Consider the following 26,954-nt stretch of genomic DNA (forward strand, 5'->3'; position numbering starts at 1 on the left):
TGTAGATAAGGAAGTAACTGGAGAAATCATCAGTTTCAGAAAGTGTTACTAATTCACAAGGACTGCTGCTCAGCCAAGGTCATGCTAAATTCCTGAACTTGGAGAAGAACAAAGACAATAGAACTATGAATGTTATATGTTAAACAAAAGAGGGATGCATATTAGAGGGGGACATACAGTAGGCAATACAGGAAGTTAGAAGGTTCTACACGTCAGCCAGTGGAGAAATGGAGAGGGTGATGGGGCCATGAAAATTAGGATAAAAAGGAGGCTGAATCCCCCAACAATTTGAGAGGCCCCATGGGAAATGCCCCACGGCCTCTCCCTTTGTTCATGAATAAAGTTACAGGACTCCTCTGTCTCCTTTTTGGACATAAACCTGTGGTATCTTGAATTTTTCTGTATGGCCGGGAGTAATGCCAGGGCATGGATGGTACCCCAAAAGTGGTGCCTACTCTCCCAAAGTCTGTTTGGTTTTTGGACGTGCCATGGCAGAGCAGATCCCATAGATCTCCTGAGACAATGGAGAACATGGGGATGCCTGCAGGGAAATTGGTGGGTTCCTCGAGCCCGGGATCTATTAGAGGGAATCAGCTTGAGTTCTGGAGGCAATTTGGGCACCATAAGATCAAAAGGATCCAAAGGATCCATCACCCATAAGGGAGTTGGAGAGTGTCCCAAGGAGGGACACGGAGCTGGGGAAGGTCTGAGGAGCGGCTGAGGGCACTTGGCTCGTTCAGCTGGAGCACAGGAGATGAGGGGAGGCTCCTCGGGGCTGCAGCTCCTCCCGAGGGGAGGCAGAGGGGCAGGGGCTGAGCTCTGCTCTGGGACAGCTCCTGGAGCCCAGCGAGGGCTGGAGCTGTGCCAGGCCTTGGCATGGAGCTCAGGGAAAGGTTCTTCCCCCCGAGGGTGCTGGCACTGCCCAGGCTCCCCAGGGAATGGTCCCGGCCCCGAGGCTGCCAGAGCTGCAGGAGCGTTTGGACAGCGCTCTCAGGGCTGCTCAGGGTGGGGCTGCTGGGGGGTCTGGGCAGGGACAGGGGCTGGGCTGATGATCCCTGGGGGTCCCTTCCAGCTCAGGGTATTCCAGGAGTTCATTAATGAATCTGTTCCTTCTCAGGACTGAAGTTATCAGCTGTTTCTTGTTGAAAATAATATACAAGGGAGCCTTAAAGAGAGACTTGATTATTATGGGATGCTGAGCTGCAGGACCGATAACCCAGCAGTCCAAGATTAATATCAGGGCTTGCATGCAGCTCGCTGCATGGCTGCAGTAGGGCCAGAATGGGTGGCTGTGCTGGGCAGGGTAACAGTGAGGTGGTCACTGGGGTCACCAGAGCATGGCAGATGGACAGCCTGGGGAGAGGCTGCTGCCAACAGGCACCCCGGGCCCCGGCAGCAGCCCCTCTGTGGGCACGGGCAGGAACTGGGGGGTTGCAGCACACACCAGCGCTGCAGGGCACGGGGCTGTGAGTCCTCCGGCAGCCCCTGCCCCGGCTCCTCCCAGGCCATGTGGGGCTGAGCTCTGGGGGAGCAGCAGCCCCCGCCCCAGTGCCCTCCCAAGAGGGGGTGGCCACACACAGCTGGCTTCCCCCACCCACCCCACAACTCACTGGGAGGAGCAATGGGAGTCAGAGCCCAGGAATGGGGGAGACACAGACACTCTGTGGGGTCCGGGCGGGTCCTACACTGAGTCACAGCAAACTCTGGGGGGGGCCGCAGGAACCCCACACCCTCTGGAGGGGCCAGGAACAACCCCCAGAGCCCGAGAGGCCCTCCAAGGACCTGAGGAGCCCCCTTAAGGACCCAAGAACCCCTTCAGGGACCAAGAACCTCCTGCTAAGGAGCCCCCCAAAGACCCAAGCACCCCCTGAAGGACTCAGGGAGCCCCTCAGGGACATGAGGAGTCCCCTCCCGGGATCAAGACGCCCTCCTAAGAACCCGCCAAGGCCCAGACAATTCCCTTAAGGACCCCGGAACTGCCCCCCGGGGCCTTTTAAGGGCTCAAAGGGTCCCTCACAGACGCAGCAGGTCGCGGCCCGGTGCCCTCGGGAGGGACACAGGCACCGGAGCCCGGCCGTGACGTCACGCCCCGGCGGTGACGTCACGGGCGCGTTGCCATGGCGCCGCGCGCCGCCGCTTCCTGCGCGTGCTGGAGGCGGCGGGCGGGGCGCGCTCCCGTGGTGCCGCGCGCGGGGGCGGGGGCGGCCGCCATGTTGTGGCGCGGCGGGGCCGGCGGGCGCTGACAGAGGAGGCGGAGCGGGGCCGGGCCGGGCCGGCCGCGGGCACCGGCACCGGAGCAGGTACGGCCGGGCAGCGCAGCACGGCATGGCGCCGCAGCACGGCATGGCGCCGCACGGCGTGGCGAGGCGAGGCGGCTGCGGCAGGCTTGGGCGCCGCGCTTTCCCCTGGGGGCACGGGCCTGTGGGCTGGGCCGGGCTGGGCTGGTGGTGCCTTGCCTCTTTTGGCCCCTTTCTTCCTTCCTCTCTCCCTCGGCACCCGGGCACCGAGCAGCCCCGCTTGTCCCTGCCCGCCCGTTGCGGCCGGGGATGGGCCCAGTCGTGCCGGTTCCTGCGGGCCCAGGCGGGCTGTGCCCCGTCACGACGGGGCCGGTGAGCCCCAACGCTCCGGGGTGTTTGGTAACGGGCACCTCGCACCTGCCCCCGGGGCCGGGGCAGTGCAGAGCAGCTGGAAGATCGCGGTGTGACCCCGTCGCTCGGTTCGTGTGCCCTCGCCCGCTGGGGAAAGACGCAAAAAAACGGAGCCTGGATTAACTCTGAGTTCTTGATCAAGTTGATAACACAGACGGTAACAGAGATTTCAGTGGTGTGGATCTGCCAAGCGGCAGCAGACACTTTGCCTAGCAGTCTGTTTATGTACAGCACGAGTGGATGTGGCCCTGGCCACCCGATGGCTCTGGGGTCTGAGGGAGCTCGCTATCGCTGTGTGTTTCATCAGGGTGTTTGTAACCTGTTGTTGACGTTTCGCACCTGGGATTTGTGTGCAGGATCAGCCTGAGCCGAAGGTCCTCCAGGTTCTGCTGGGGCAGGGAGGTTTGTCAGGTCACACTGGCATCACCTCGGGAAAATATTGTTGGATTCATGCCATGCAGGATTGTTTCCTCTTGATTTGTAGCTCTCTTGAAGGCTTTGTGTTCATTTTATTTTGAGGTCCTGATTCTTCCTGCATGTATGTAATGATAACACCCCAGTATTTGGTGCTGAGGGTTCTTCAGAGAGCAACAAATCCTCATTGCAGACTTCTAGAACCTGAAGGAGCCAACAAAAAAGATGGACAGACTATGTACAAGACCTTGGAAGGACAGGAGAAGAGGGAATGGCTTCCCACTGTCAGAGGGCAGGGATGGATGGGATACTGGGCAGGAATTGTTCCCTGGCAGGGTGGGCAGGCCCTGGCACAGGTGCCCAGAGCAGCTGTGGCTGCCCCTGGATCCCTGGCAGTGCCCAAGGCCAGGCTGGACAGGGCTGGGAGCACCCTGGGACAGTGGAAGGTGTCCCTGCCATGGCAGGGGTGGAATGAGATGAGCTTTAAAGTACCTTCAGTCCAAATCCCATTATGGGATTCTATGATCTTGTATTAGTCTGAATTTGTTTTTTTATTATTATTATAATTAATACAGAAACAGAGTTTTCTCGGGCTGTTGACTGAGGCTGTCATGTTTTGTAAATTGTGTGGTTTCTTTTCATAGTTTGTCCAGGGGCACCATTGCATCTTCAGTACCTTAGGTGTTATGGTGAAGCAGAGTTTAGGATGCTTGACCTTTCAGTAAAGCTCAAGGACAGGCTGCTGGTGAATTTTTAATCTTTGCTTTTAGTGTACTGACTTCTCCTTTACTGAGCATGTATCTATAAAGCTGCTGCTTTTAGCTGTCTTTACCCACTTGGAAGTACAAGATAATTGGACAACTATCTTCTGTGGATTTTTTGAAGGGAAATTGAATGTTATTAAAGTCAGTACCCGTATGAAAAACGTGCTTAGACAGACAATAGAAACTACTAAACAGAAGCAAACAAAAAGCCCTGAAGGTTCTGTAAGCTGTTGTAAAATGTAGACTCTGTAGCCTTTTCTTGTCCTTCTTTTCTGCTTGTAAGTCAATCCTCTGAGTTTGGAATGAGCAACATGTAAAAACTTTCAAAAAATCTTCTAAGGACCTGTGTCCCTAAGAGCCAAGTACTCCACTCTTTCTACCCCACTTTTAGGCCCCCAGATTCAATCCTGTGTTCAGTGTTGTTTAACTCATCCATCAGTGGTTGGATGAAGGGTTGATGCCTCCTCAGCTCTGACACAGAGTGAGAGCAGTGGCCAATCCCTCCCAGAGCTCTGCAGCCCTGCAGAAGGGCCTGGGCAGGCTGGAGGGGTGGGCAGGAAGGAACTGTCGTCAGAACTTCAACAAGGGCAAGTGCAGGATCCTCCACCTGAGGAGGAGTAACCCCGGTCCAGGCTGGGGGCTGGCCTGCTGGGGAGCAGCTGCAGGGAGCCCTGGGTGTCCTGGTGAACAGGAGACTGTTCTGAGCAGCCGTGTGTCCCAGGGCCAAGGGGCCAGTGAGATCCTGGTGTGCAGTGGGAAGAGCATTGCCAGCAGGTTGAGGGATGTGGTCCTGCTCCTCTGCTTGGCCCTGGTGAAGCAAATCTGGAGTGCTGTGTCCAGTTCTGGACAGGAGGGACATGGAGCTCCTGAAGTGGGTCCAGTGGATGCTGTGGAGATGCTGAAGGGACTGGAACATCTCTCTCATCAGGAAAGGCTCAGTGAGCTGTGTCTGTTCAGCCTTGAGAGGAGACACAACTGTTCAGCCCTCATCCTCTCTCTTGGTGTCTGTAGGGAGGGCTCAGAGTAGAGACCAGGCTCTGCTCCATGGGGCCCAGCAATGGGACAAGAGGAAGGGGCAGGAACTGATAACCAGGAAGTTCCACCTGAACATGAGGAAGAACTTCCCTGTGCAGTGACTGAGCAGTGGAACAGGCTGCCCAGGGAAGGTGTGCAGTCTCCCTCACTGGAGATATTCCAGAAGTGTCTGGACACAATCCTGTGCCATGTGTTCAGGGATGACCCTGCTTAAGCAGGGAGGTGGCACCAGATGATCTCTGTGTTCCTTCCAACCTGCCCCACCCTGTGATTCCCTGTAACACTGGGATATGCAGGGCAGTGGTGGAGTTCCCATCCCTGCAGGGATTTAACAGATGTGGATCTGGCACCTGGGACATGATTAGTGGTGGCCTTGACAATGCTGGGGGAACAGTTGGACTCTGATCTTAGAGGGCTTTTCCAACCTAAATGAGTCTTTGATTTTACACAGAATAATTAAACAACTCAGTGTATTCTAGGTGATTACCAAAATTGGTGCCATTATATGCTGGTTGAAAGCAGAACCTTTGTTTCTTCTGTCTGTTCAGTGACTTGTACAAAACATATTTGTGTGTGGAAAACTGCCACCAAGTGAGAGTGGAAACTGAAGTGCTGTGGCTGTAACTGGCCCTCTGTGGAGGCCAGTGACTACCCAGAGCTCAGCTCCTGTATCCAAGGGGAGTTCTGGGGGCCAGGCAGTGTGGAGAGAACTGTGGGGTTTGATTGGGCCCTGCCTTGTGAGAGGCTCATGTTTGGCACTGGTTATGTCCTGGACTGAGATAAAATCTCAAAGCAGAACATTGGAAGGCTAGTGCATGTCCTCTCCTTGCCAAGAGGTACCTTGGGGGAATCATACCCAGCCCCTTCCTCAGTGCAGGAATTAGCCTCCAGCATCTACCTGCAGAAGGGATGGGGTTCTGTGCTGTGCTGCCTGAGCACAGGGGAACCAGTGGGAATCAGTGGGAGCCTCTTCCATTAGCAAATGGGAGCAGCAGAACTTGCTCAGCACTTGGTGTTTCTCAGGCAAGACGTGTTGGGACTGAACCTGCTCTTCACTGAGCCCTTGGAGCATCCCTGAGCCAGGTGACAGCCAGCACAGCCCAGGGTGCAGGGGCTGCTTCACCAGGTGCCTCGGCCAATTACTGCATCTCTGCAACTGGAGTGTTCCTGCTGCTGCCTCTTGTTTGCTTTGCTGTTGTAGCAGATAAAGCTCTTTAAGGAGACTTCCTGTTAATGAGGGCCTTTTGGCCCATGGGCAAGGGGTACCATCAAAGTGACCCCGTGTGTTGTGCTTTGTTTCCCAGTGCAAGGCTTCCTGCACTGCTGAGGGCTTCATGCTGTATTTTGTATTCCTTGGGAACAAGTGTGTCCCTCTTATTTATGGAGCATCGTGGTGAAAAGGTGAAATTATCATCACCTGCAAGCAATAAAGAAGGGGCTTAATAGTGGTGATTTTCTGAGAAATCCCCTGCTGAATGCGTGGTTGTCACGTCTGCTTGGATAAGCTCTGCACTGCCAAGAGACAATGGTACACTGCAGTGGGGTGTGTATTGAATGAAAACGTCATCTACAAAGGTAAAATAACAACCCTACAATTCTCCTGACTTATTAAAAACAGGCTGAGGCAAATTTGGAACCCCTCAGCAAGGGGCCTGGCTGCTGTGTGGCTGCATCAGTGGGGTGGCTGCTGGTTCTGATCACTGTGGTTGCCCAGTATTTGAGTTTCAGCTGAATGGTTGAAAATAGCCTGGTTTTTGGAGTACAGGCTTGACTGTCATCTTCCCTTTTTTCCTTTAGTTGTGGATAAAAAACGGGATTTAGGAAAAGCATCTATGCTGAAAGCAGTGGTGGTACCTGAGCATCATCTGTGTGAGAGGCAGCAAGAGTGATGTTCCTGGTGGGCTTTCTGGAGTGTCCTCTTCGAGGAGCACTTGCATTTAAGAGCAACTGTTGTATATATAAAAATCCTGGTAAAAATCTTTGGGGCTTGTAATGGTGTACTGAGAAGATTTATTAGACATGAGGAACAAATTGTTCCCTGGCAGGGTGGGCAGGCCCTGGCACAGGGTGCCCAGAGCAGCTGTGGCTGCCCCTGGATCCCTGGCAGTGCCCAAGGCCAGGCTGGACAGGGCTTGGAGCAACAGGAGGGGTAGTGGAAGGTGTCTCTGCCCATGGCAAACAAGATGAGGTTTAAGGTGCCTTCAAGCCCAAACCATTCTGGGATTCTGTGATTAGTGCTGACAGTGTTTATCTTTGGTAAAGACCCTTCCAAAGACAGAGATTTTGCTGTGTCCTGAAGGTCTTACAACCCTGAGTTTCTTCTGGCTCGTGACAGTCCAGGCTCTGTGTCATGAGCTTTACATCCTTGGCTTCTGCAGGCTTCCTGCAGCCTTGGTCATCAGAGTGCCCTAAATTTTTGTGGTTTGCTAGTCAGAGTTTCTCTGTCATTGTGGTGGGATTGTGCATCACTTTGGGATGGTGTACATGAAGCTTTACCTGAGTTTCTGAAGGTGTTATGGAGGACTGTGGGAAGTCTTGAGGCTTGTCTGTGAGTGCAGGTGGAGATACAGAAGGTCAAGTGTTTGTCACCTCTGATCTGGATTGCAGGTTGGGCCTGTGCCTGTGAGGAAAGGAGAGAGGAAGGAGAAATGTTTTCTGCTATGGGAAGTGAAGGGAGGCACAGATCACTGTGCATTTCACTTACATCTCCAGCTTCTAGGCTCCTGTTCCAGACTGGGTGGCTGAGTGCAGGCAGGAGATGCAGTCACTGGAGACTGTTCTGACTCTGCCCTTGAACCACTCTGCCTTCAAATGAAACTAGAGTTCAGTTTGTGAGTATTGCTGGTCACTAGAAGTTGGCACTTTTGGAACAGGGGCGTTGTAAGGCTGGTGGCAGTGAGCACATCAAGGTGTTTCTGAGTGCCCAGGGCAGGAGGTGCTTAGCAAGATACTTTGGAAAAGCAGAAAAACATGGAATTTTGTAGGACCTTCAGTGAGCAGCAGTCATCTACCTCTTATGCTCTGAAATACAATGCTGTGGTGTGATGGCTCTTGCCATAGTCCGGCATCTTGGATTTTGGTGGAGTATCAAATCTTCAGGAGTGTGAGGACTAATGGTGAAGATCCCACCTGACATCATAGCACTGGAGTAATTTTTTACTTGTCATTAGTGTGATCTCTGTCATACAATGCTGTGAACATGCTTCTCGGATGAGGGCAAGGCAGTAAAGGTTGTAGTTTGTTTTCAAATAAAGCTTTATCTGCTCCCATTGCATAGGGGTAAATGGCTGATTTTATAAATGCTTCTCACACTATGCCCTATTAAATTGCTGAGTAACAGATTATATCCTTGTAACTTTAAAAAGGTGAATATTGGTAAAACACACAACTTTAACTTTTTGTGCTATTGCTGGTTTGAAAGGAGGCCAGTTCCTGAAAAGGTTTGCTTGGTTGGTGTAGTGTTCCTGTGGGTTAAATGTGGACAAGTTCTGCTTGAGCTCGGCCAAGCACAGAGTATCTTACTCGTTCCTAATGGCTACCCTGTGAAGCCTTGGCATTCTGAATGCATTCCTAATAGTCTTGACTAATACATAGCTAAAACCTATGGCTTAGCATTTGTTTCCTCTTTTCTCTTACAGCTTGTTCAAGAGCCTGTAAAGGAATCTCTAACTGGTAATACTCTGCAGTACTCCAGGCTGAGGAGGAGGAGATGCTTACTAAACCAGCCAAAAACATCAGCTCTTTGGGGCTGAGTTAGTTTTTTTATGTGATGTGGTCAGTACCTGGAGCTGGCATGAGGAGGGGCAGGACACTGCAGCTGCCAGGGATAGAGGAACTGCCACTTCTGCTGCCAGCTGAGGGCTTTGCTTTGTTGATTTGCAAGTGCTGTGATTTGGTTTAGTCAAATCAATAGAAGATGAAAACTTTGGATTTGGGGAAGCAGGACATTTAGGTTTGATTTCAAACCCTACTGGTCATGACTTGAAGGACTAAGTACTTGTGTACTTTTCCTCTTAGCAAATGATTGGGCTATTCGAGAGAGCTTGGAAACATTCAACACCTGAGTAGTGACATGTTTTTACCTTAAAGCCTGTGCCATTTAATACAGGCCTGGAGAGCACATGGCATCTCTGGGTGTGGGTAGGCACTTGCTGACTACAAATTTGGGGTCTGTTTAGGACTTAGTAGTAAGAAGAGCTCCAGACAACCTTTTTCAGATTTGATATGCTTCAAAATAAAGCATCAGCATAACATCGGTGGTATTTAAGTTACCAAGACATCCTTTACCCCCTTTGGCACTGTGTAAAATAGGAAATATATTCAGATTTACATTTGCATTTACATCCTGTCTTTGGTATTCCGAGTCTCTCACTTTTGTAAGAACCTCTTTGTGTTAAATGCTTACCCACCCAAATACCTTCCAGAAAAGACAAACAATTTCTGTAATAAAAAAGGGTCAGGAATCATCCAGCTCTTGAACTGCTTGAGCAGAACGTGTCTGAATTGACAGAACCAACCTGCATCTCTTATACCGCCTTCAGTGTGTGCTGGGAAATCCAAACAGGTACGGCCTGCCTCAAACCACAGAAATAATTTTGCAAAGTTACTGCCCTTGTTTCCCTGCCAGGCCTGGTGTTCTGCATGCTGGCTTATTAAAAACATGTCCATTCCAAGAAAAAACACTTTTGTGTTTGAATACACGAAGGTTGGGTCAATAACAAGAACAAAAGGCACTTGTTCAGCACCATAGCTCTGCCTGTAAGTATTGTTCTGAAGGTAATGAGCTGTGAGAGAATCCAGACAATCCAGAGACAGGACAGAAGGTGCATGAAAAACATAAAGTCAGAATACAAACTCTTCTTACGGAATCCAAACCCTTCCACCAAATCCCACCTTTCTTCTCCAAGCGTGGACTGCATAATTAGTGACAAAATAGTGCCTGAAGAATATGTAGCACATGTAGCTCCTCAAAATCTTTTATTTCTTCAACTTAAAAGGGGACTTGAATCCCACATACTGTAGAATCATAGAATCATTCAGCCTGGAAAAGCCCTCTAACATCAACTCAAACCATTCCCCCAGCATGCCAAGGCCACCCCTAAGCCATGTCCCCAAATGCCACATCCACACAGCTGTTAAATCCCTGCAGGCATGGGGATTCCACCACTGCCCTGGGCAGCCTATGCCAGTGTTGGCTTATGCTCTCCATGAAGAAATTCCTCCTATGTCCCACCTAAACCTCCCCTAGCACAGCTCGAGCCTATTTCTCCTGTTCTGTCCCTTGTTCCCTGGGAACAGAGCCTGACCCCCACCCGGCTGCACTCTCCTGTCAGGGAGTTGTGGAGAGCAAGAATGTCTTCCCTGAACCTCTTTTTTCTTCAGGCTGAGCTTCCCCTCAGCTGCTCCTGGTGCTCCAGCCCCTTCCCCACCTCCATTCTTCTCCAGACATGTTCCCACCCTCTCATGAGAAGCTCAGAACTGTCACTGGGATTCGAGGTGGGGGCTCATCAGTGCCAGCACATGGGAATGGTCACTGCCCTGGTCCTGCTGGCTACCCTGTGGCTGATACAAGCCATGTACCATTGGCTGCCTTGTCCACCTGGGCGCACACCACTTCATGTTCAGCGCAGTCACCAGCACCCCCAGATCCTTCTGGCAAAGCCATTTTTATTTCACTTACTTTGCGGGAAATGGACTCACTTCCACAGACAAATTTAGAGACAGCAAGAGCATACCACAAACCAGAGGTGCTGCTTGCTGCCTGGGCTTGTTAGTGGCACAGGTTTTAGGGTAAAAACATGTCACTATTCAGGTGCTGAACATTCACTGCTGTGTTCTGCCTCTGCGGTCTCTCAACTGTTCTGTTGAACAATCTGTGCTGTGTTTCTGAGTGAAAGTTGTAGGTGAAATTTGGGCAGATGGGAACTGAAAAGCTCGACAGTCAAATGTGTTTCAGATGCAGAATTTAAAATGTCTCTGCTGTGTAACTGGATCTGGATCTCACGAATACTGTGCTGAGCCATTTTGGGAGGACACTTAAAATGTGTGGTGTTCCCTGGCTCATCACGCTCCTCGTGTGGGTTCTGCAGGCTGAGCTCTCTTACTCATGGTGTTAAAACAACAACACCCCGAAAAAAGAAAAAGGGGGGAGGGGGCATTTTTTTGAACTGTTTCATTTGATACACACATTTGGTAGCTTGTGGGTCGGTAAGGGCGGTGGTAAGTAAACTTCAAAGCAAGGGAGAGTGTTTGATATGGCATGCACTAATTTTTATTTTCTAAATCTGCTTTATTAATAGCATCACAGACTTTTCTAACTTTTCACTGCAATTATGTAGTCTCTGACTCTGCTTCATTTGGTAGAAGCTGATCTCTGTTAAATTTGGGAGCTTTCTTCAGTTTTGACACTGAAAGAACATATGGGAGTAATGTGTTAAATTAAAAAAGAGAAAAGCTTGGGGAGGAGGTGGTAGAGGTAAGCAGGTGTGATCAGAACCAGCTTGGCACTGTCTATTTCAGGGATGCTTCTGTAAAAGTGTTGGCATGCTTAATGTTAAGGAAGAAGAGCATTTCAGCATTTGTAAGAAGTCCAAGTTTTGGTACTGAAAAATGGCGAAGCTCAAAGAACTACGGATCTCCTGAGCTGGAAGGGACCCCCAGGGATCATCAGCCCAGCCCCTGTCCCTGCCCAGACCCCCCAACAGCCCCACCCTGAGCAGCCCTGAGAGCGCTGTCCAAACGCTCCTGCAGCTCTGGCAGCCTCGGGGCCGGGACCATTCCCTGGGGAGCCTGGGCAGTGCCAGCACCCTCGGGGGGAAGAACCTTTCCCTGAGCTCCATGCCAAGGCCTGGCACAGCTCCAGCCCTCGCTGGGCTCCAGGAGCTGTCCCAGAGCAGAGCTCAGCCCCTGCCCCTCTGCCTCCCCTCGGGAGGAGCTGCAGCCCCCAGGAGCCTCCCCTCATCTCCTGTGCTCCCGCTGAACGAGCCAAGCGCCCTCAGCCGCTCCTCAGACCTTCCCCAGCTCCGTGTCCCTCCTTGGGACACTTTCCAACAGCTTTGGCTCCTTCTGACCTTGTGGTGCCCAAAGTGCCCCCAGCACTGGAGCTGAGGCTGCCCCAGGGCAGAGCAGAGTGGGACAATCCCTCCCTGGCCTGCTGCCCCCAGGACAGGGCGGCCCTTTGGGCTGCCAGGACTCAGCGGTGCCTCAGATCCAACTTGCCGCTGACCAGGACCCCCAGGTCCCTTCCCACGGTGCTGCTCTCCAGCCTCTCATTCCCAGTCTGTCCCTGCATCCCGGGCTGCCCCATCCCAGAGCAGGATCCGACACTTGCCCTTGTTAAACATCACATGGCTGGGGATTTCCCAATCCTCACACTTGTCAGGGTCTCCCTGTGGGGCCTCTCTGTCCTTGAGAATGTCATCAGTTCCTCCCGAGTGGCCTCACGAGACCCACTCAGGACCGTCCAGCCCCCAGGTCTCTTATGAAGACATTTGAGAGAACTGTCCCTAAGATGGAGCTCTGTGCAACCCCAGTGGTCACCACCTTGATGTCACCCCATTTTCTGTAACTTTCTGAGGTGCAAGGCCATCAGCTCTGCAGTGCAGAGTCTCTGTGCTTTGCCTTGTTTTCAAGCTTATTTTTCAGAGTATTGCAAAATTTCATCACATCTTACTGAATTGCAGCGTGTATTGCTGAACCCCTTATAGCTTGGTAACTTGCTCCAGTTTTTAACTGTAAAGCCCTGGGCAGGTCTGTGGTTCCTGGAGGCAGCCTCTTCTCAGGGGGGAGTGGGAGGCAGTGCAGAGCTGTCCCTGAGTGGGGCACTGTGCAGCTGCTCCCTGGGCAGTCTCCTCCCAGCACAGCCTTTGTGTGCAGTTGCCTCCAGGATTTTACCGCAAGTTTGTGTCTTGAGGCGACTCCATTTGTGCAGCTGGGACTCTGGCCAGGTGCCATAAATGTTTATGCAATAACAGGAATGAAAATCCCTTTATGTTCTGCACAGCCTCGAGATGCCTGTGTGTTACGGGGATTTGCTTATGTGTTAGTTGTACCTTTGCCTTTGGTCATGTTTATCTTGGGTTGAAAGACCAACTTGATGTCTCCTCTGGTGTTTTTGTGCCCACATCAGCTGCAGACAAGGCACACGAGTGTGTAATGGGTGAGGCTGGACCCTGGGGGTGCTGCTGTCTGCCCTTGGGGCTTGGCAAGGGCTGTGACTGTATTCTCACAAAAGTGTCAGCTCATTTCTTTTTTATTGATGCACATGTTAATTTACCAGGCAAATCTCAGCTATGAAGCAGCCCTGTCCTAAAATATATGCTTAAAACATATGCTTAAATGATGTTAACGTTGCTGATAGACTGTATAGCTATATGAGTGAGCAAGCTTTGTGCCAGCCAGGAGGAGTATTTGGGATAGTGCAGGCATCAGACGTGGAATGTTCACTGGGACTACTAGATCCCTGGTGTGTTCCTCCAGTGGGTGGTGTTAAAAGTCTGCAGTATTTCTGACATGGCTAGAAGCATCCGACCTTCAGCACTGTTCCTGTGCTGCTGACCTGAGCAGTGGGACACGCTGTAGTGGGATCACAGAATCCCTCAGTGTTTTGGGTTGGAAATGACCTTAAAACCCATCTCATTCCACCCCCTGCTATGGGCAGGGACACCTTCAGTACACCAGGTTGCTCCAAGCCCAGTCCAACCTGGCCTTGAACACTTTTATGAATAGGGCAGACACACCTCTCAGTGCAACTGGTGCCAGTGCCTGGACATGACAGGCTGCAGGGCCATGGGCAGTCCCTGCTCCAGGTGGGGTGGGGACTGGCTGAGGTCCTGGTAGACAGAAAATACCTACAAAAAGCTGCCTGCATTCTTCAGTGTCACACAAGTTTGGTACCAATGCTCTGGATAGGGAAAGTGGTCTCAAGTTCAAACACAGGTTTAGGAGACTTTGAAGAGGCTGTTTCAGCATGGAGAAGGGTAACATTTTGTTGTTCTTCCTCTGTCTGTTGCAGCACACTAGTTACTGCTTGGACGTTGCAAACATAAATTCCTGAGCTGGCTGATCTCTGCAGCCGGCTTCCCACCATGGATCAGGACTATGAGAGACGTCTCCTACGCCAAATCAACATACAGAATGAGAACACAATGCCTTGTGTGAGTACACATGGGCTCAGGCTCTGTTATGTTGTCTGTCTCACTTGTGACTGTTTTCCTTGAGCTTTTGAAAGACCTGGGACCTCCTCAAAGCAAACCACAGTCTTGTTGGGTTGTGAGCAGGTGTGAACTCCTCAGCTGTTCTATGAATACCCAAATAGCTTGACTTTAAGAGAGCTTTTGAATATATAACCTCAGTTCAGGTTGCAAAAAGGGGTGAAGATAATTTTGTGGAGTTCAGTAATACCTTTTTAATACCTAATCTCAGCAACTACTCATGTAACATAAAAAATTGAGGGCTAACAAACTAACCAGCTGTAAGGCTTGACAAGAGTAAGTTCTGTGTCTTTTTTTCTTTAATTCAGGTAGCAGAGATGAGAAGAACCTTGACACCTTCCAATTCTCCAATGTCTTCTCCTAGTAAGCATGGTGACAGATTCATTCCCTCGAGAGCTGGGGCCAACTGGAGCATCAACTTCCACAGAATAAATGTAAGTTTTCTCCTGCAGCTCAGCCTTGGAACTGAGGAAGTGGTACCTTTTGTTTTGGCTGGCATGATTGCTCTGCTTACCTTCTTCACCATGCTCTTCTGCTGCCCCAGAAGAGTTCCACTGAGTGTGTGTCCTCAAACCCTATGCTCTCTGCATTTGCTATTTCACCATATACCCTGAGGTTTCTATATGGTCATGGCGTGTTTCTCCACTTCAGGAAAATGAAAAATCACCAAGCCAAAACAGAAAAGCAAAGGATGCTACATCAGACACTGGCAAAGGTGAGACCACTCTTCTACTGTTTGGCAGTGCCCAGAGCTCTTATTGCAAACTGCTGGGGAAGTTAGGGCCATGCTGGTACTTTCATACTTATGCCAAAACTCATGCTGGTGTTTTGGGAAATGCCGACATAATGAGTGAGTACCAGGTCATGATGTGGGTATTTGGTGGGTGTCTAGATGCAAGAGGCTGTCTCTATGCCTTGGTTTATTGTGTCATGAAAGCACTTTCCTGACGGAGTGGAAGGAGGGGAAACTTACTACTAATCTTGATTCTAAATGGGGCTCCAGGCTTATTAAGAGACTTTGTGAGAGTACAAGTTGTAGAATCCCAGACTGGTTTGTGCTGGAAGGGACCTTAAAGTCCATCTCCTTCCACCCCTGCCATGGGCAGGGACACTCCCTACAAGCCCTGTCATGCCTGGCCTTGGACACTTCCAGGGATCCAGGCTGCTCTGGGCACCCTGTACCAGGGCCCACTCACTCTCACAGAGAACAATTCCCTCCTATTAGCCCGTCTAACCCTGCCCTGTGGCAGTGGGAAACCATTTCCCCTTGTCCTGTCCCTCCAGGCTCTTGTCCCAAGTCTCTCTCCAGCTCTCCTGGAGCCCCTTTAGGCACTGGAAGAGGCTCTGAGGTCTCCCTGGAGCCCTCCCTTCTCCAGGTCAGGCACACATGGTCCTGATTCTCCCTGCTGTTCCTGCTCTGAGCTCTCTGCTGAGTGCCTGTTTGGCTTTACAGATGGCCTTGCCTACTCTGCCTTGCTGAAGAATGAACTCTTGGGAGCAGGGATCGAGAAGGTGCAGGACCCCCAGACAGAAGACAGGAGGCTGCAGCCATCCACCCCAGAGAAGAAATCTCTCTTCACTGTAAGTTGGTTACTTGTATTAGACCAGTGGAGGTTCTGTCTGGCAGGGCTCTGCCAGGCTGCCACTGCAGTGAGTCGGTGTTGGGGCTTGGCTGAGATAAGCTGTTGAGAACAAATGTGGTGGCCTGCAAAGGGAACCTGAGTGTTGCTGAAGGGTTTTGTATGGTTTTAGAGCACCTGGGAAAGGAAAAACTGGGTGTTGAAATTAGCTTTACACCAGTGCATGCTGGGAGTGATGCTCCAGGCCTCGGGCATACCAGGGTCCTCACAAGGTTTTTCTTTATGCAGTATTCACTCAGCACAAAACGCTCCAGCCCAGATGATGGCAATGAAGTCTCACCCTATTCCCTGTCTCCTGTCAGCAACAAAAGGTAACACTGATCCTCTGCAAACTAAAAGAAGGGAAGGGCTGGGACAGAGGGGACAGAGGTGTCAATGAGGTTCTCTAGGACTTCTTTCTAAAACTCTAAAATAAATGTGAATTTGGTTTGGAAATCTGGAGAGATAGTAAATAAAACAGTCAAGTTCCAAGAATTTTGTCAGGTGCCCAGCCTGTCTATGTGTTTGACATGGCTTGATCAGCTCTCAGTAATCAGTTTACTTTCTGCTTCACAGCTCCTTTGTAGAAGCAGAGCCTAATTCCTTCCAGTCTTGCTGCTGAAAAAGGGTTGTGCAGCCTTTTTGTCTCTGCATTTATATAGAATCTTCAGAGTGCTCTATAAAGAGTAGCTACACCTGTGCCTTTCATCTGCTATGATGTGCAGATTCCTGTAGTTGTTTTTTTATCTGTTTTTGTAAACAGTCAGAAGCTGCTAAGATCACCTCGAAAACCAACTCGAAAAATCTCCAAGATTCCTTTCAAAGTGCTGGATGCCCCAGAGCTGCAGGACGACTTCTACCTGAACCTGGTGGACTGGTCCTCTCTTAACGTCCTCAGTGTTGGCCTTGGGACTTGTGTTTACCTGTGGAGTGCTTGTACGAGTCAGGTAAATAGTCACGAGTGTCTGAAGATTGAATTGCCCATTGATGTAGGGTTTTTCTAACTTTCCAGGGCTATGGAATGTGCTATGTGAGGGCTTCAACACTTGTCACATTACCCCAAACACAGCACTGGTTTGTGAGACAGCCGGTGTGACAAAACCACATTTCTTACCCCGTTCTTCTCTCTGAAGGTAACGCGGCTCTGTGACCTCTCTGTGGAAGGTGATTCCGTGACATCCGTGGGCTGGTCAGAGCGGGTCAGTATGACACTGTTGGCAAGGACAGCTGAGACATGGGTCTCTTAGTCATTGTCATCGTAGCTGTAATTAACTCCCTGAGCTGGTTTTTCTCTGCTAAAAGAGAGGGGATAGAGAGCAGCCTCTTGCATCTTGAGGTTCTCGAGGTGTTGCTAAGAGGAACGGGAGGAGAAGAAGCCAGTTTGCTTCTTCAGCTCTTGACAATAAAATGTTACAATAAATATATTGCAGACAGGCTGCTTGGGCCTCTCAGTATGGAAAAACATGTCAGGTGGAAGAGCTCTGGATGCTTTCCATCTCGTGGGATTTATGTCAAGTCTTCTCCACTTTCAGTTTTCTGACTGTACTTCCTGGCTGTACTGATCCTGGCTCTCTGTTTGTCCAGGGAAACTTGGTGGCTGTTGGCACTCACAAGGGCTTTGTACAGATCTGGGATGCAGCTGCAGGAAAGAAGCTCTCCATGCTGGAGGGACACACAGCCAGAGTCGGTAAGCAGTGGGGAAGCAGAGGGCTCTAAGGAGTCTCTTCTTCCTGATGGAACTTTGTTAGTCAGTGATCTGCTGGAAATAGAGAACTCAGAGCACCAGGATTTATATTTATCCCCTGCTGTCCAGGATTGATATTTATCCCTGTCTTGAGCAGGTTCAAAATATTATAATCTCGTAACTCTGGTGTTCTGATCTGAGTGTGGTGGTGGTTGGGTGTTGCAGCAGGTGTTTCCTCCTTGCTTGAGGCTTTTTGGCTTTGGTTGCAACATCTCTTCACTGCTGCTGGCTTCCAGTTTCAGCCCTGCTGGCAGCTTTACACTGAGATTTCAACTTCCCTTTTTTGGAGGGCTGTTTTTTTCTGCTCAGAGATGTTGTGAATCTAAACTCTGGGGTGAGATTTGGGAAATCCATGCACCTCCCAAGATCTCTTCCTGTGCTTTATTGCACTGTGAAGTGAAGTTGGTAATACCTGCAGTCACCTGTTCAGTGGAACCTCTATTTGTGCCACTAATCTAGGAGAGTGAATGTAAGAGAGTTCTGTAAGGAGTGGTTTGAGGTTTGTTAGGGTTTTGGGGTTTTTTTTTGTTTTTGTTTTGTTTTGTTTGGTTTTGTTTTTTTTTTTTTTTGAACCCTGACAGCTCTGATGGCTGCATTTTGCTTAGCAACTGCTGCAGGACTGGAAGGGTTGGATTTGATAATGTGGCCAGCAGGAGCAGGGCAGTGACCATCCCTCTGTGCTGAGCACTGCTGAGGTCCCACCTCAAATCCTGGAGTCAGTTTTAGATCTCCCTCAGCAAGGAAGACATTGAGGAGAGGGATGGAGTGTGTCCATAGACGGGAACAGCTGGGGATGGAACTGAAGCACCATAAGCAGCTGAAGGAGCTGGGGGGGGGGCTCAACCTGGAGAAAAGGAGGCTCAGGGGGGACCTTGTGGCTCTGCACAACTCTGACAAGAGGATGGAACCAGGTGGGGGTCGGGCTGTGAGCAAGGAGCAAGGCACAGGATGAGAGGACATGCCTCAAGCTGTGCTAAAGGAGGTTTAGATTGGATATTGGGAAAATTTCTTCACAGAAGGGATTGTAAATCATTGGAACTGACTGCCTAGGGCAGTGGTGGAGTCACCATGCCTGAAAAGTGTTTAAAAGACACATGGATGTGGCACCTGAGGACATGGTTTGGTGGTGAACGTGGAGGTGGTGCTGAGTTGAGGGTTGGACTTGGTGACTTTGGAGGCCTTTTGCAGCCTCAGTGACTGCTCAGGCAGGCTCTGAGGCTGTGCCCCGTTGCAGGTGCCTTGGCGTGGAACGCGGACCAGCTGTCGTCCGGGAGCCGGGACAGGATGATCCTGCAGCGGGACATCCGCACCCCACCCCTGCAGTCCGAGCGGCGGCTCCAGGGACACAGGCAGGAGGTCTGTGGGCTCAAGTGGTCCACGGACCACCAGCTCCTGGCCTCTGGAGGGAACGATAATAAGGTACATTCCTTCCAGGGCTCACAGGAACTGTCAGACCCCCTTTCTTTCTAGGGCGAGGGGAAATGTTACCGGGTTGCACCAGGGGTGATTCAGGTTCGATGTTGTTATATTGCTGGAGGCGTTCAAGGTCAGGCTGGACAGGATGTGCAGCAGCCTGGTCTAGTGGATGGTGTTCTTGCCCATTGCAGGGGATGAAACTAGATAGGCTTTGAGGTCCCCTCCAACCCAAACCATTGTATGATTCTGTGATTAGGGAAAAATTTATTTGCTGAAAGAGTGGTTAAGCATTGGAACAGGCTGCCCAGGGCAGTGGGGGAGTTGCCATTCCTGGAAGTGTTCAAAAAACAAGTGGATAGGGCACTTTGCAGTATTGTTTACTGGGCATGAGAGGATTAGGTCAAAGGTTGGACTTGATCTTAAAGGTCTTTTCCAACCTTAATGGTTCAGTGATTCTTTAAGGATGTTTGGCCTCTCTGAAAAGGACTTTTGTTTTGGTTGTTGGACTATGACCAAACATAAATCATGCTAAGCTTCCACTCAGTCTTCTCTTCCTAATAAAATGAAAAAGGTAAATTTAATTTTGCTTCTGTATTTGGCTAATTAAATCTCTAGCTTGGTTCAGGGCGTTGAGTTCAACAAAGCCACTGCAAAGCTGCCCTTCCTGGCTTTGTTTGGGTAGTGTATGGTCACGTTTGTTGCAGTAATGTTTGTATGCAGCAGGAAGCTAAGGTAGAGCTCTGTGAGTTCTCATACCTGTAGCACAGGCTCGCAGCTCACTGTGCACCATATGGGAGAAGCATCTGTCACAAAAAAGTGGTGTTCCAAGCACTTTGGAGAGGGTTGCTAGGTAGGGAATCTGCCCAGTGCCTGTGTAACAGCATGGTTGGACTGAGTTTCTCCTGCTCAGAATAACTCCTAATGAACTGAGCAGATTTCTGGATGTATTCTGGAATGACACAGCCAGAAAGGCAGCTGCAGGGTCTGAGGCCCCCTTCAGTGATGCTGTTTCTTTAGATTTTTTCCTTTATCTTAGGGCCTGTTCCTGCCATGTGGCCTGGGGGTGGGACAGCTCCTCTGCTGAGTGTGGAGCCAGGGTGGTTGTGACTGCTCCATCATTGGAAGTATTCAAAGCCAGGTCAGATGGGGCTAAGAGCAACCTGGTCTACTAAAAGGTGTCTGCCCGTGGCAGGGATTTGAACTGAATGAGCTTTAACCAACCCAAACCGTTCCATGATTCTGTGAAGTGCAGAGTGGAGCTGTGGATGTTTGAGCAGAGCTGTGGGAAATCACCTTATTTCCCAGTGGCCCTCATCAGTCCCATTGTGCCTTGTGGGTGTAGTGGACACAGGACTGAGGCACAAGTTTGATCATGTCTCCTCTCTCTGCCAGCTCCTTGTCTGGAATCACTCCAGCCTGAGTCCTGTCCAGCAATACACAGAGCACCTGGCAGCAGTCAAAGCCATCGCCTGGTCCCCGCACCAGCACGGGCTGCTGGCCTCGGGTGGGGGCACAGCCGACCGCTGCATCCGCTTCTGGAACACGCTCACGGGGCAGCCCCTGCAGTGCATCGACACCGGCTCCCAGGTGTGCAACCTGGCCTGGTCCAAACACGCCAACGAGCTGGTGAGTCCTGCCCTGTGGTGGGAAGCGTGGCTGAGCATGAGCCAGGTGTACCCAGTGGGCAAGGAGGCCAAGGGCATCCTGGCTTGTACCAACAAGGGTGTTGCCAGCAGGACCAGGGCAGTGACTGTTCCCTGCTGAGGCACCTCAAGTGCTGGGGTCCGTTTTGGGCCCCTCACAACAAGGAAGACAGTGAGGGGCTGGAGCATGTCTGGAGAAGGGAACAAAGCTGGGGAAGGAGCTGGAGCACAAGTCTGTTGAGGAGCAGCTGAGGGACTCCAGCCTGGAAAGAAAGAGGCTCAGGGGGGACCTTCTCTCCCTCTGACAGGAGGGTGGAGCCAGGCTCTTCTTTCAGGTGACAAACAACAGCACAAGAAGAAATGGCCTCAAGTTGTACCAGGGGAGGTTTAGATTGGATGTTGGGAAAATTTCTTCATGGTGATCAGGCACTGGAATGGACTGCCCAGGGCAGTGGTGTAGTCTGTAGGTTGTTGGACTTGATGATCTTGGAGATCTTTTACAGCCTTAACAATTGCATGATTCTGTGATGCATGTTCCCTCTCCCCTTTCAGGTGAGCACCCACGGATACTCCCAGAACCAGATCCTCGTCTGGAAATATCCCTCGCTAACTCAAGTAGCGAAGCTCACGGGGCACTCCTACCGAGTCCTGTATCTGGTGAGTGATGGCTGTGGCTCTGGCTGCTCACCTGGCTGTAGGGGTGCTCAGATGGCACCCAAAGCAGCAGTGCCAGCGGCACCGTAAGCTGCCTGGGCGAGAGTGTGAGCGCTGCCCATGAGCAGTGGAAAACTCCATCGAATTTCTGTGCTTGCAGGGGATGCTTGGATTCGCTGCTATGGGAATGTGAGGCTTTGTTAATGATAGCAAAGCCTGCCAAACTGCTGAGGAAACATCAGAGTTTTCTTCTAAGAAAATTCTTCTGAGCCTGGAAAAGAGAAGGCTCCAGGGAGACCTACCAGTGCCTATTAGACTCCAAGAGAGCTGTAGACTTTGGAAAAGGATCTGGAATAACAGGACAAGGGGAAATAGTTTTAGACTCCCACAGGGGAGAGTTAGATGGAATATTGGGAAGAAATACTTCCTGTGAGGGTGGTGAGGCCCTGGCACAGGGTGCCCAGAGCAGCTGTGGCTGTCCCTGGATCCCTGGAAGTGTCCAAGGCCAGGCTGGACAGGGCTTGGAGCAACCTGGGGTAGTGGAAGGGAGTGGAATGAGCTGAGCTTTAAGGTCCCTTCCAAGCCAAAGCATTCTGGGATTCTGGGATTTTATGAAACACAAGGTTCTCTCCTTGCTCCCAGAAGACACAACTCTTCACTGATGACTGCTGCCCAGTGAATTAAACATTTGTTGCGGGTAATCCTGATTCATCTCATATCTGCTGTTACTGTTACATGGGGGTGTCAGCAGTTCACAACAGAGCTGACAAATACTGATAATCTTTTGGGAGGTAGATCCCAATGTAAGCAACCAATTCAGCCAGAAAATCCAGTCATATCATCTTCTTGCCTTCAGGCATGTTGATAATCCTGGGAGGAACAACCTCAGTTACACATGGCTTGGATTTCTTAACACAAGTATTCTTTCCACAACACTCCCCACATGTGATCCGTAGCTGCACCATAAGGTGCTCATGCCCAGATTGCCCCTGAGGCTTCATGAGGCACCTGGAGGCAGAAGTAGCTGGCTTCTCACCATGAGTAGGAAGGACAGTTAAATATCTCCTGCATTCCAACAGAATCTTGTTTTCAGCCTCAAAAATGTGACAGGTGCTAAAGGTTGTTGTCTTGTCCTTAGGCAATGTCCCCTGATGGGGAGGCCATTGTCACAGGAGCTGGAGACGAAACCTTACGCTTCTGGAACGTCTTCAGTAAAACTCGCTCGACAAAGGTAAGGACAGGCATGAGGGCAGCTGCCTGGGGCAACTCAGGCCAAGTTGGCTCTGCTCTGCTGCCTCCTCTGTGATCCCCTCCTGCAGATCAAGGGCTGGGGCAGTGAAGGATTCAGCTTTGCTGAGATTTAAGTAAAAGGTCACCCTGTGTGCACAAGGCAGGTGTGGCACAACATCCCTCTCCAGGCTGATCCAGGGCTACTGAGCAGAGCAGCTGAGCCCTCAGGTGACAGCAGGCTGGGAGAGCTGGGGGTGTCCAGCTGAAGAAGAGAAGGCTCCAGGGAGAACTCACAGCCCCTTCTAGTGACTAAAGGGGCTTCAGTAGAGCTGGAGAGGGACTTGGGACAAAGGCCTGGAGGGACAGAACAGGAGGGAATGGCTTCCCGCTGCCAGGGGGTAGGGTTAGATGGGATATTGGGAAGGAATTGTTCCCTGTGAGGGTGGGAAAGGGCTGGAATGGATTTCCCAGAGTAGCTGTGGCTGCCCCTGGATCCCTGGAAATGTCCAAGGCCTGATTGGATAGGGCTTGGAGCAACCCATGGCAGGGGCTTAAAGGAGATGAACTTTAAAGTCCCTTGAAGCCCAAACCATTCTGTGATTCCATGATTATCCTCTACCTCTTTACAAAACTGCTTAAAATGGGGGTTTGGATGAAGATGGGATCATGGATTCTGATAGTGACAACTTGGCATCACCAAAAACAGATTGTGTCTGATGCTCTCAGAGCTTTCTTGGGTGCCTAGCAGAGGGATTTGGAGGAGGAGACTGGGGTGAGCTGGCATTGCTCCTGGGAGTCCCCCAGTTCCTGCTGTCTCTGGGGTGCAGCTGCCTGCAGAGCTGTGCAGATGTCACTCTGGCCAGCTTTGCACTTGTTACCATTTGGAAGAAACCCATGGGAATATTTATGGTGTTGGACTTTGATTTGTGAGCTGGGATCATGCCCTGAGCTAGAGATACCAGATTAAAAACAAACCAACCCAGAAGCACGTGGAGTAACAGCTGTTTACCCCCTGCTTTGTCTTCCCTTGTCAGGAGTCTGTATCTGTGCTCAACCTCTTCACCAGGATACGATAAACCCCCTCCCTGTGCCCCGGGAACCTACAGCCTGACATTCCAGGATCAGACCACTCCCTCGGCGTGCATGGACCTCCGGAGCCCAGCCAAAGGGAGGGAGAGCTGTGGGACTGCAGGAGGACCCAGCTCATTAAACATGTGCTTGTGACCCACAGGGCTGGGCAGTATTTGGGATGGGGTGGGAAGGGGAGGGAACTGCCAAAGGTTATTGGATTCATCCTTCATAAAGGGAAACGGGTACAAGAGAAGCGTTAACCCAGCATCCTCCGGCTGTCAGGATGGTACTGGGGAGGACTCGAGTGACATGGACCATTGAGACTGGGCCGAGGCCATCCCCACTGCCATGGTGTGCCTCCTGCAAGAGAGGAGCATATCCTTGCTGCTGTGGGAAGGGGTTTGACATGCTGCTCTGTGTCCTAGAGTGACATCTCTGGAGACAGGAGCCAGCCAGACTGGTCCGGTACAGCTGCTGCGAGGGGCACAGCTCCAGGCTGAGCATCTAAGGGCTTTGTTCATAGCCTGGCATCCCCATTCCAGGAAGAAACTGGAGAACTGCCTATTTTCCTTTTTTTTTCTTTATTTTTCCCCTCAGACAGGTACTGTAGTACTTGACATGATCATTCCATAAGACAGCTTGATTTTTTTAGGCATGCTTGACAGCTGCCTCTGAACAAATACGCTTTGGGGCTCTGGACTTTGGAGGAGACTTGAAAAAGCTTCACCTCAAAGGGAGCAGATATGGGAAGTTCTGCAGTTGCTGTTTCATGTTCTGGGCTGATCCTGGGAGTTACCAGAGAGCAGAAGATAAAGAAACCCACCCAACCACCTGTGCATGTGGAGCTTCCTTCAGTGCCACTGTGTGGGCGCCTTGTTCTGGAGTCTCCCTGAGTCCAAAAGCAGTTGGGATGTGTTTGAGGAAAAAAAAATCCTAAAGATTTGATTTTTGGGGTGAGCAGGGCCTCTTCTGGCTGGAAGAGGGGTTCTGAAGTAGGGCTGCAGCATTGCTTTTTCGTTATCTCCAGTCCCACACAGGGCCATGCTGTTGAGTTTTGGTGTGTGGTTTGGGGTTTTTAGGTTGTGTGGGACACACAGCTCTGGTTGGTATTGGAGCCCATGGGGTGTAACACAAATGCTCTGTGTGTGTGTGGTGCTTTTAATTTAAGAGAAGCTGTGAGGCTGCACAGCCTGTTCATCTGACCTGTGCCTGTGCCTGCCCAGTCCCTGCCTGCCTCCTGCCCTCTCCCAGTGTTGCTTCCTGTTCCCATGTGGAATTCCCTGGCTGTGTATATAGACTTGTCTTCTCTCTGTAGATTGCATAGGTAATGCTTTTCCTTTCTTTTTTTTCTTTGTTGTTTTGTCTCTTCTCCCTTCTTCCCCTAAAACCAGGTGGTAGGAATATGATTGCCTGTCCTCGGTACCACCAGTATCCTTAGGGTGAGCCAAGGTGTGAGAAGGCCAATACAGCCTTGACCACATGTGCCATCACCCCAGTGCCTGGATCAGGCTGATGGTGGTGCACCTGCATCACACATACTGGGAGTCACTGGTGAGAAGCTGGTGCTGGGAGCCCCCTGGCAGCTCTGAGTCTCCCAGGCCCACAGGCCACTTTGTCATCTCACAGTCTCACTTGCCACCAAAATGGAATTGCCATGGAGTTTTTGAAACACTGAGTGCAACTGCTTTAGTGTAGCTCTAGCTGTGGGATGTGTGGCATGGTTTGAAGTCATCCCCAAGCCTGTCTTGTGTTTTTTGTTCCACTTGTTGGCACTGTTCCATATCACTGTGGGTTGGGAGCATCCTAAAGCACCCAGGAGGTGTTAAATTGAGTTGGATCATTCAGCTGGGGAATGAGTTTGAAGTAAAGGGTCACCTGTAGGAAGAGGTGGTCTGTTGTGGGTGTCATCATCTGAGGAAAGGGCCATTCAGGGAGGTTGGTGGCTGTGCTGTGGATTTTCCTGTTGAGGGTTGCCTCCTGCTAAATAGCATTGTGCAGACCCCCAGGACACACCGCTTTCTCCTCTGGGAGGGTGTAGGTGCTTGGGCTGGAGGCACACAGGAGGTGTCAGCCCATTCTGGAGCAGGACACCTGGCTGGAATGTGTGGTGATGTTTGGGCTCCACAGTGCCCTGGGGATCCACAGGAGTAGAATTGCCTCTCAACCTGTGATGGGGGAACTTCCTCAAAGAGTCCCTGAAGATGGTGGGGGGAGTGGCAGTGCTGTGGGGTGGGCACTGCAGCCACTGCCCAGTGCTCCCAGCTGCAGAGCAGGGATAGCTCCTCATTGCTTTGTCTCCCACCATTGTCCCCTCTTGCCAAGGACTTTCCTAAACTACATCTTGTGTCTACATCTCACTTTTCTGTCTGCCTTGGGAGAAGATCAGCTCGTGGTGGCTTCTCCTACTGCACTTGGCAGGGAGGCTGGTGATTGCCAGGCCAGGGTTAGTGATTGCCAGGCTGGGATTAGTGATTGCCACGCCAGACTGTTGTGTGGCCACGCACATTGGTGACAGAGCAGGGGAGGATCAGGCTGCTCACCCTGACCTTGCTGTCAGCCCAGTACTGCCACCTTCTCTGCCCTGCTGCCAGCTGCCAGGCAGGGGCTCCCAGTTGTATCTATATAGAGGTGAGTGTGTGCAAGTGTCTCAGGGTGTTACTGTCACTGTCACCGGCTGCTGAAGAGAGAAAAGGGCAGAACTGAGGTGATGTGTCAGTGTGTGTGACCTCTGGGCACTGGCTCGGGCACAGGGTCCTCCCAGAGCTGGGTGACAAAGTCTGTGGCATCGTATCCCAGGTGTCATGTGATGGAAAACAAACATGGGGCACGCTGTAACTTTTTCATGTAAAGCAATTGAACTGGCATTAAATGGGTTGTGAATTGACTGGGTTTGGTCTCCATGGCTCCACTTTGCTTCTCCACAGCAAAGGGTGCAGCAGGTCCCCACCCCACCTCTGCAAGTACCAGCTTTTTTGGCACAGATCTCACCTGCGGTTTATTGCTCCCAGCTTCCCACTCTTGTTTGCTTTCCTGCTGCTGGGAAAGGGCACAGCCTCTTTCCCTGGCCTGGCACAGCCCCTCTTTGGTGTGGGGCAGTTGCCAGGGTATAGCTGCAGCAGGCTGGGGGTGCAGAGCCCCTCGGTCCTGCTGTCTCCATGCAGGTGGGACCCTCACAGGGGGGGCACCTCTCCAGTGGGGTACAGCCCTGTGCCCACAGCCCTGTGCCATGTTCCAGTCCTCAGGAGGGACATGGAACCCTGCAGCTCCCTCCCCCAGTGACTGGTGAGTGATGCTGTGAGGACCAGTCCTGCTGCTGGAAGACCCCCCTGGGCTGGGTGGTGTGGGGCAGAGCTGCTCCATGGGGCTGAGCAACAGGGTGAGGAGAGGGAGGAGTCCTGACCTTGGCATCACCCACTGCTGCTGCCCCAGGCATCGAGCTGAGCTGTGGGTCTGAGGAAGGGATGGCTCAGGAAATGGCACAGAGAAGAGTTGTCAGTGCCTCAG

The 26,954-nt window shown here is 51.3% G+C and overlaps 1 protein-coding gene across 3 annotated transcripts; it reads left to right on the forward strand.

The window, feature by feature from the left end:
* The first annotated feature begins 2,158 nt into the window (after window positions 1-2,158).
* FZR1 (fizzy and cell division cycle 20 related 1) lies at window positions 2,159-26,339 on the forward strand. Of its 3 annotated transcripts, XM_085562653.1 has the most exons (15): window positions 2,216-2,300; window positions 8,500-8,533; window positions 13,875-14,016; window positions 14,382-14,507; window positions 14,725-14,788; window positions 15,527-15,654; window positions 15,942-16,024; window positions 16,456-16,639; window positions 16,826-16,891; window positions 17,277-17,379; window positions 18,671-18,855; window positions 20,245-20,478; window positions 21,048-21,152; window positions 22,288-22,380; window positions 23,414-26,339. In XM_085562653.1, exons 3-15 carry the CDS (start codon window positions 13,948-13,950, stop codon window positions 23,453-23,455), a joined length of 1,482 nt encoding a protein of 493 aa, XP_085418779.1. In that variant the 5' UTR covers window positions 2,216-2,300; window positions 8,500-8,533; window positions 13,875-13,947; the 3' UTR covers window positions 23,456-26,339. The 3 variants fall into 3 exon arrangements, with proteins under 3 accessions (XP_021383897.1, XP_085418779.1, XP_085418780.1); XM_021528222.3 differs by lacking the exon at window positions 8,500-8,533 and having other exon boundaries at window positions 2,159-2,300; XM_085562654.1 differs by lacking the exons at window positions 2,216-2,300; window positions 8,500-8,533 and adding an exon at window positions 2,691-2,805.
* Window positions 26,340-26,954: the final 615 nt, after the last annotated feature.

This window comes from Lonchura striata, chromosome 28 (genome assembly GCF_050655825.1).
Source record: "Lonchura striata isolate lonStrDom1 chromosome 28, ASM5065582v1, whole genome shotgun sequence".
NCBI classification, from domain to species: Eukaryota; Metazoa; Chordata; class Aves; order Passeriformes; family Estrildidae; genus Lonchura; species Lonchura striata.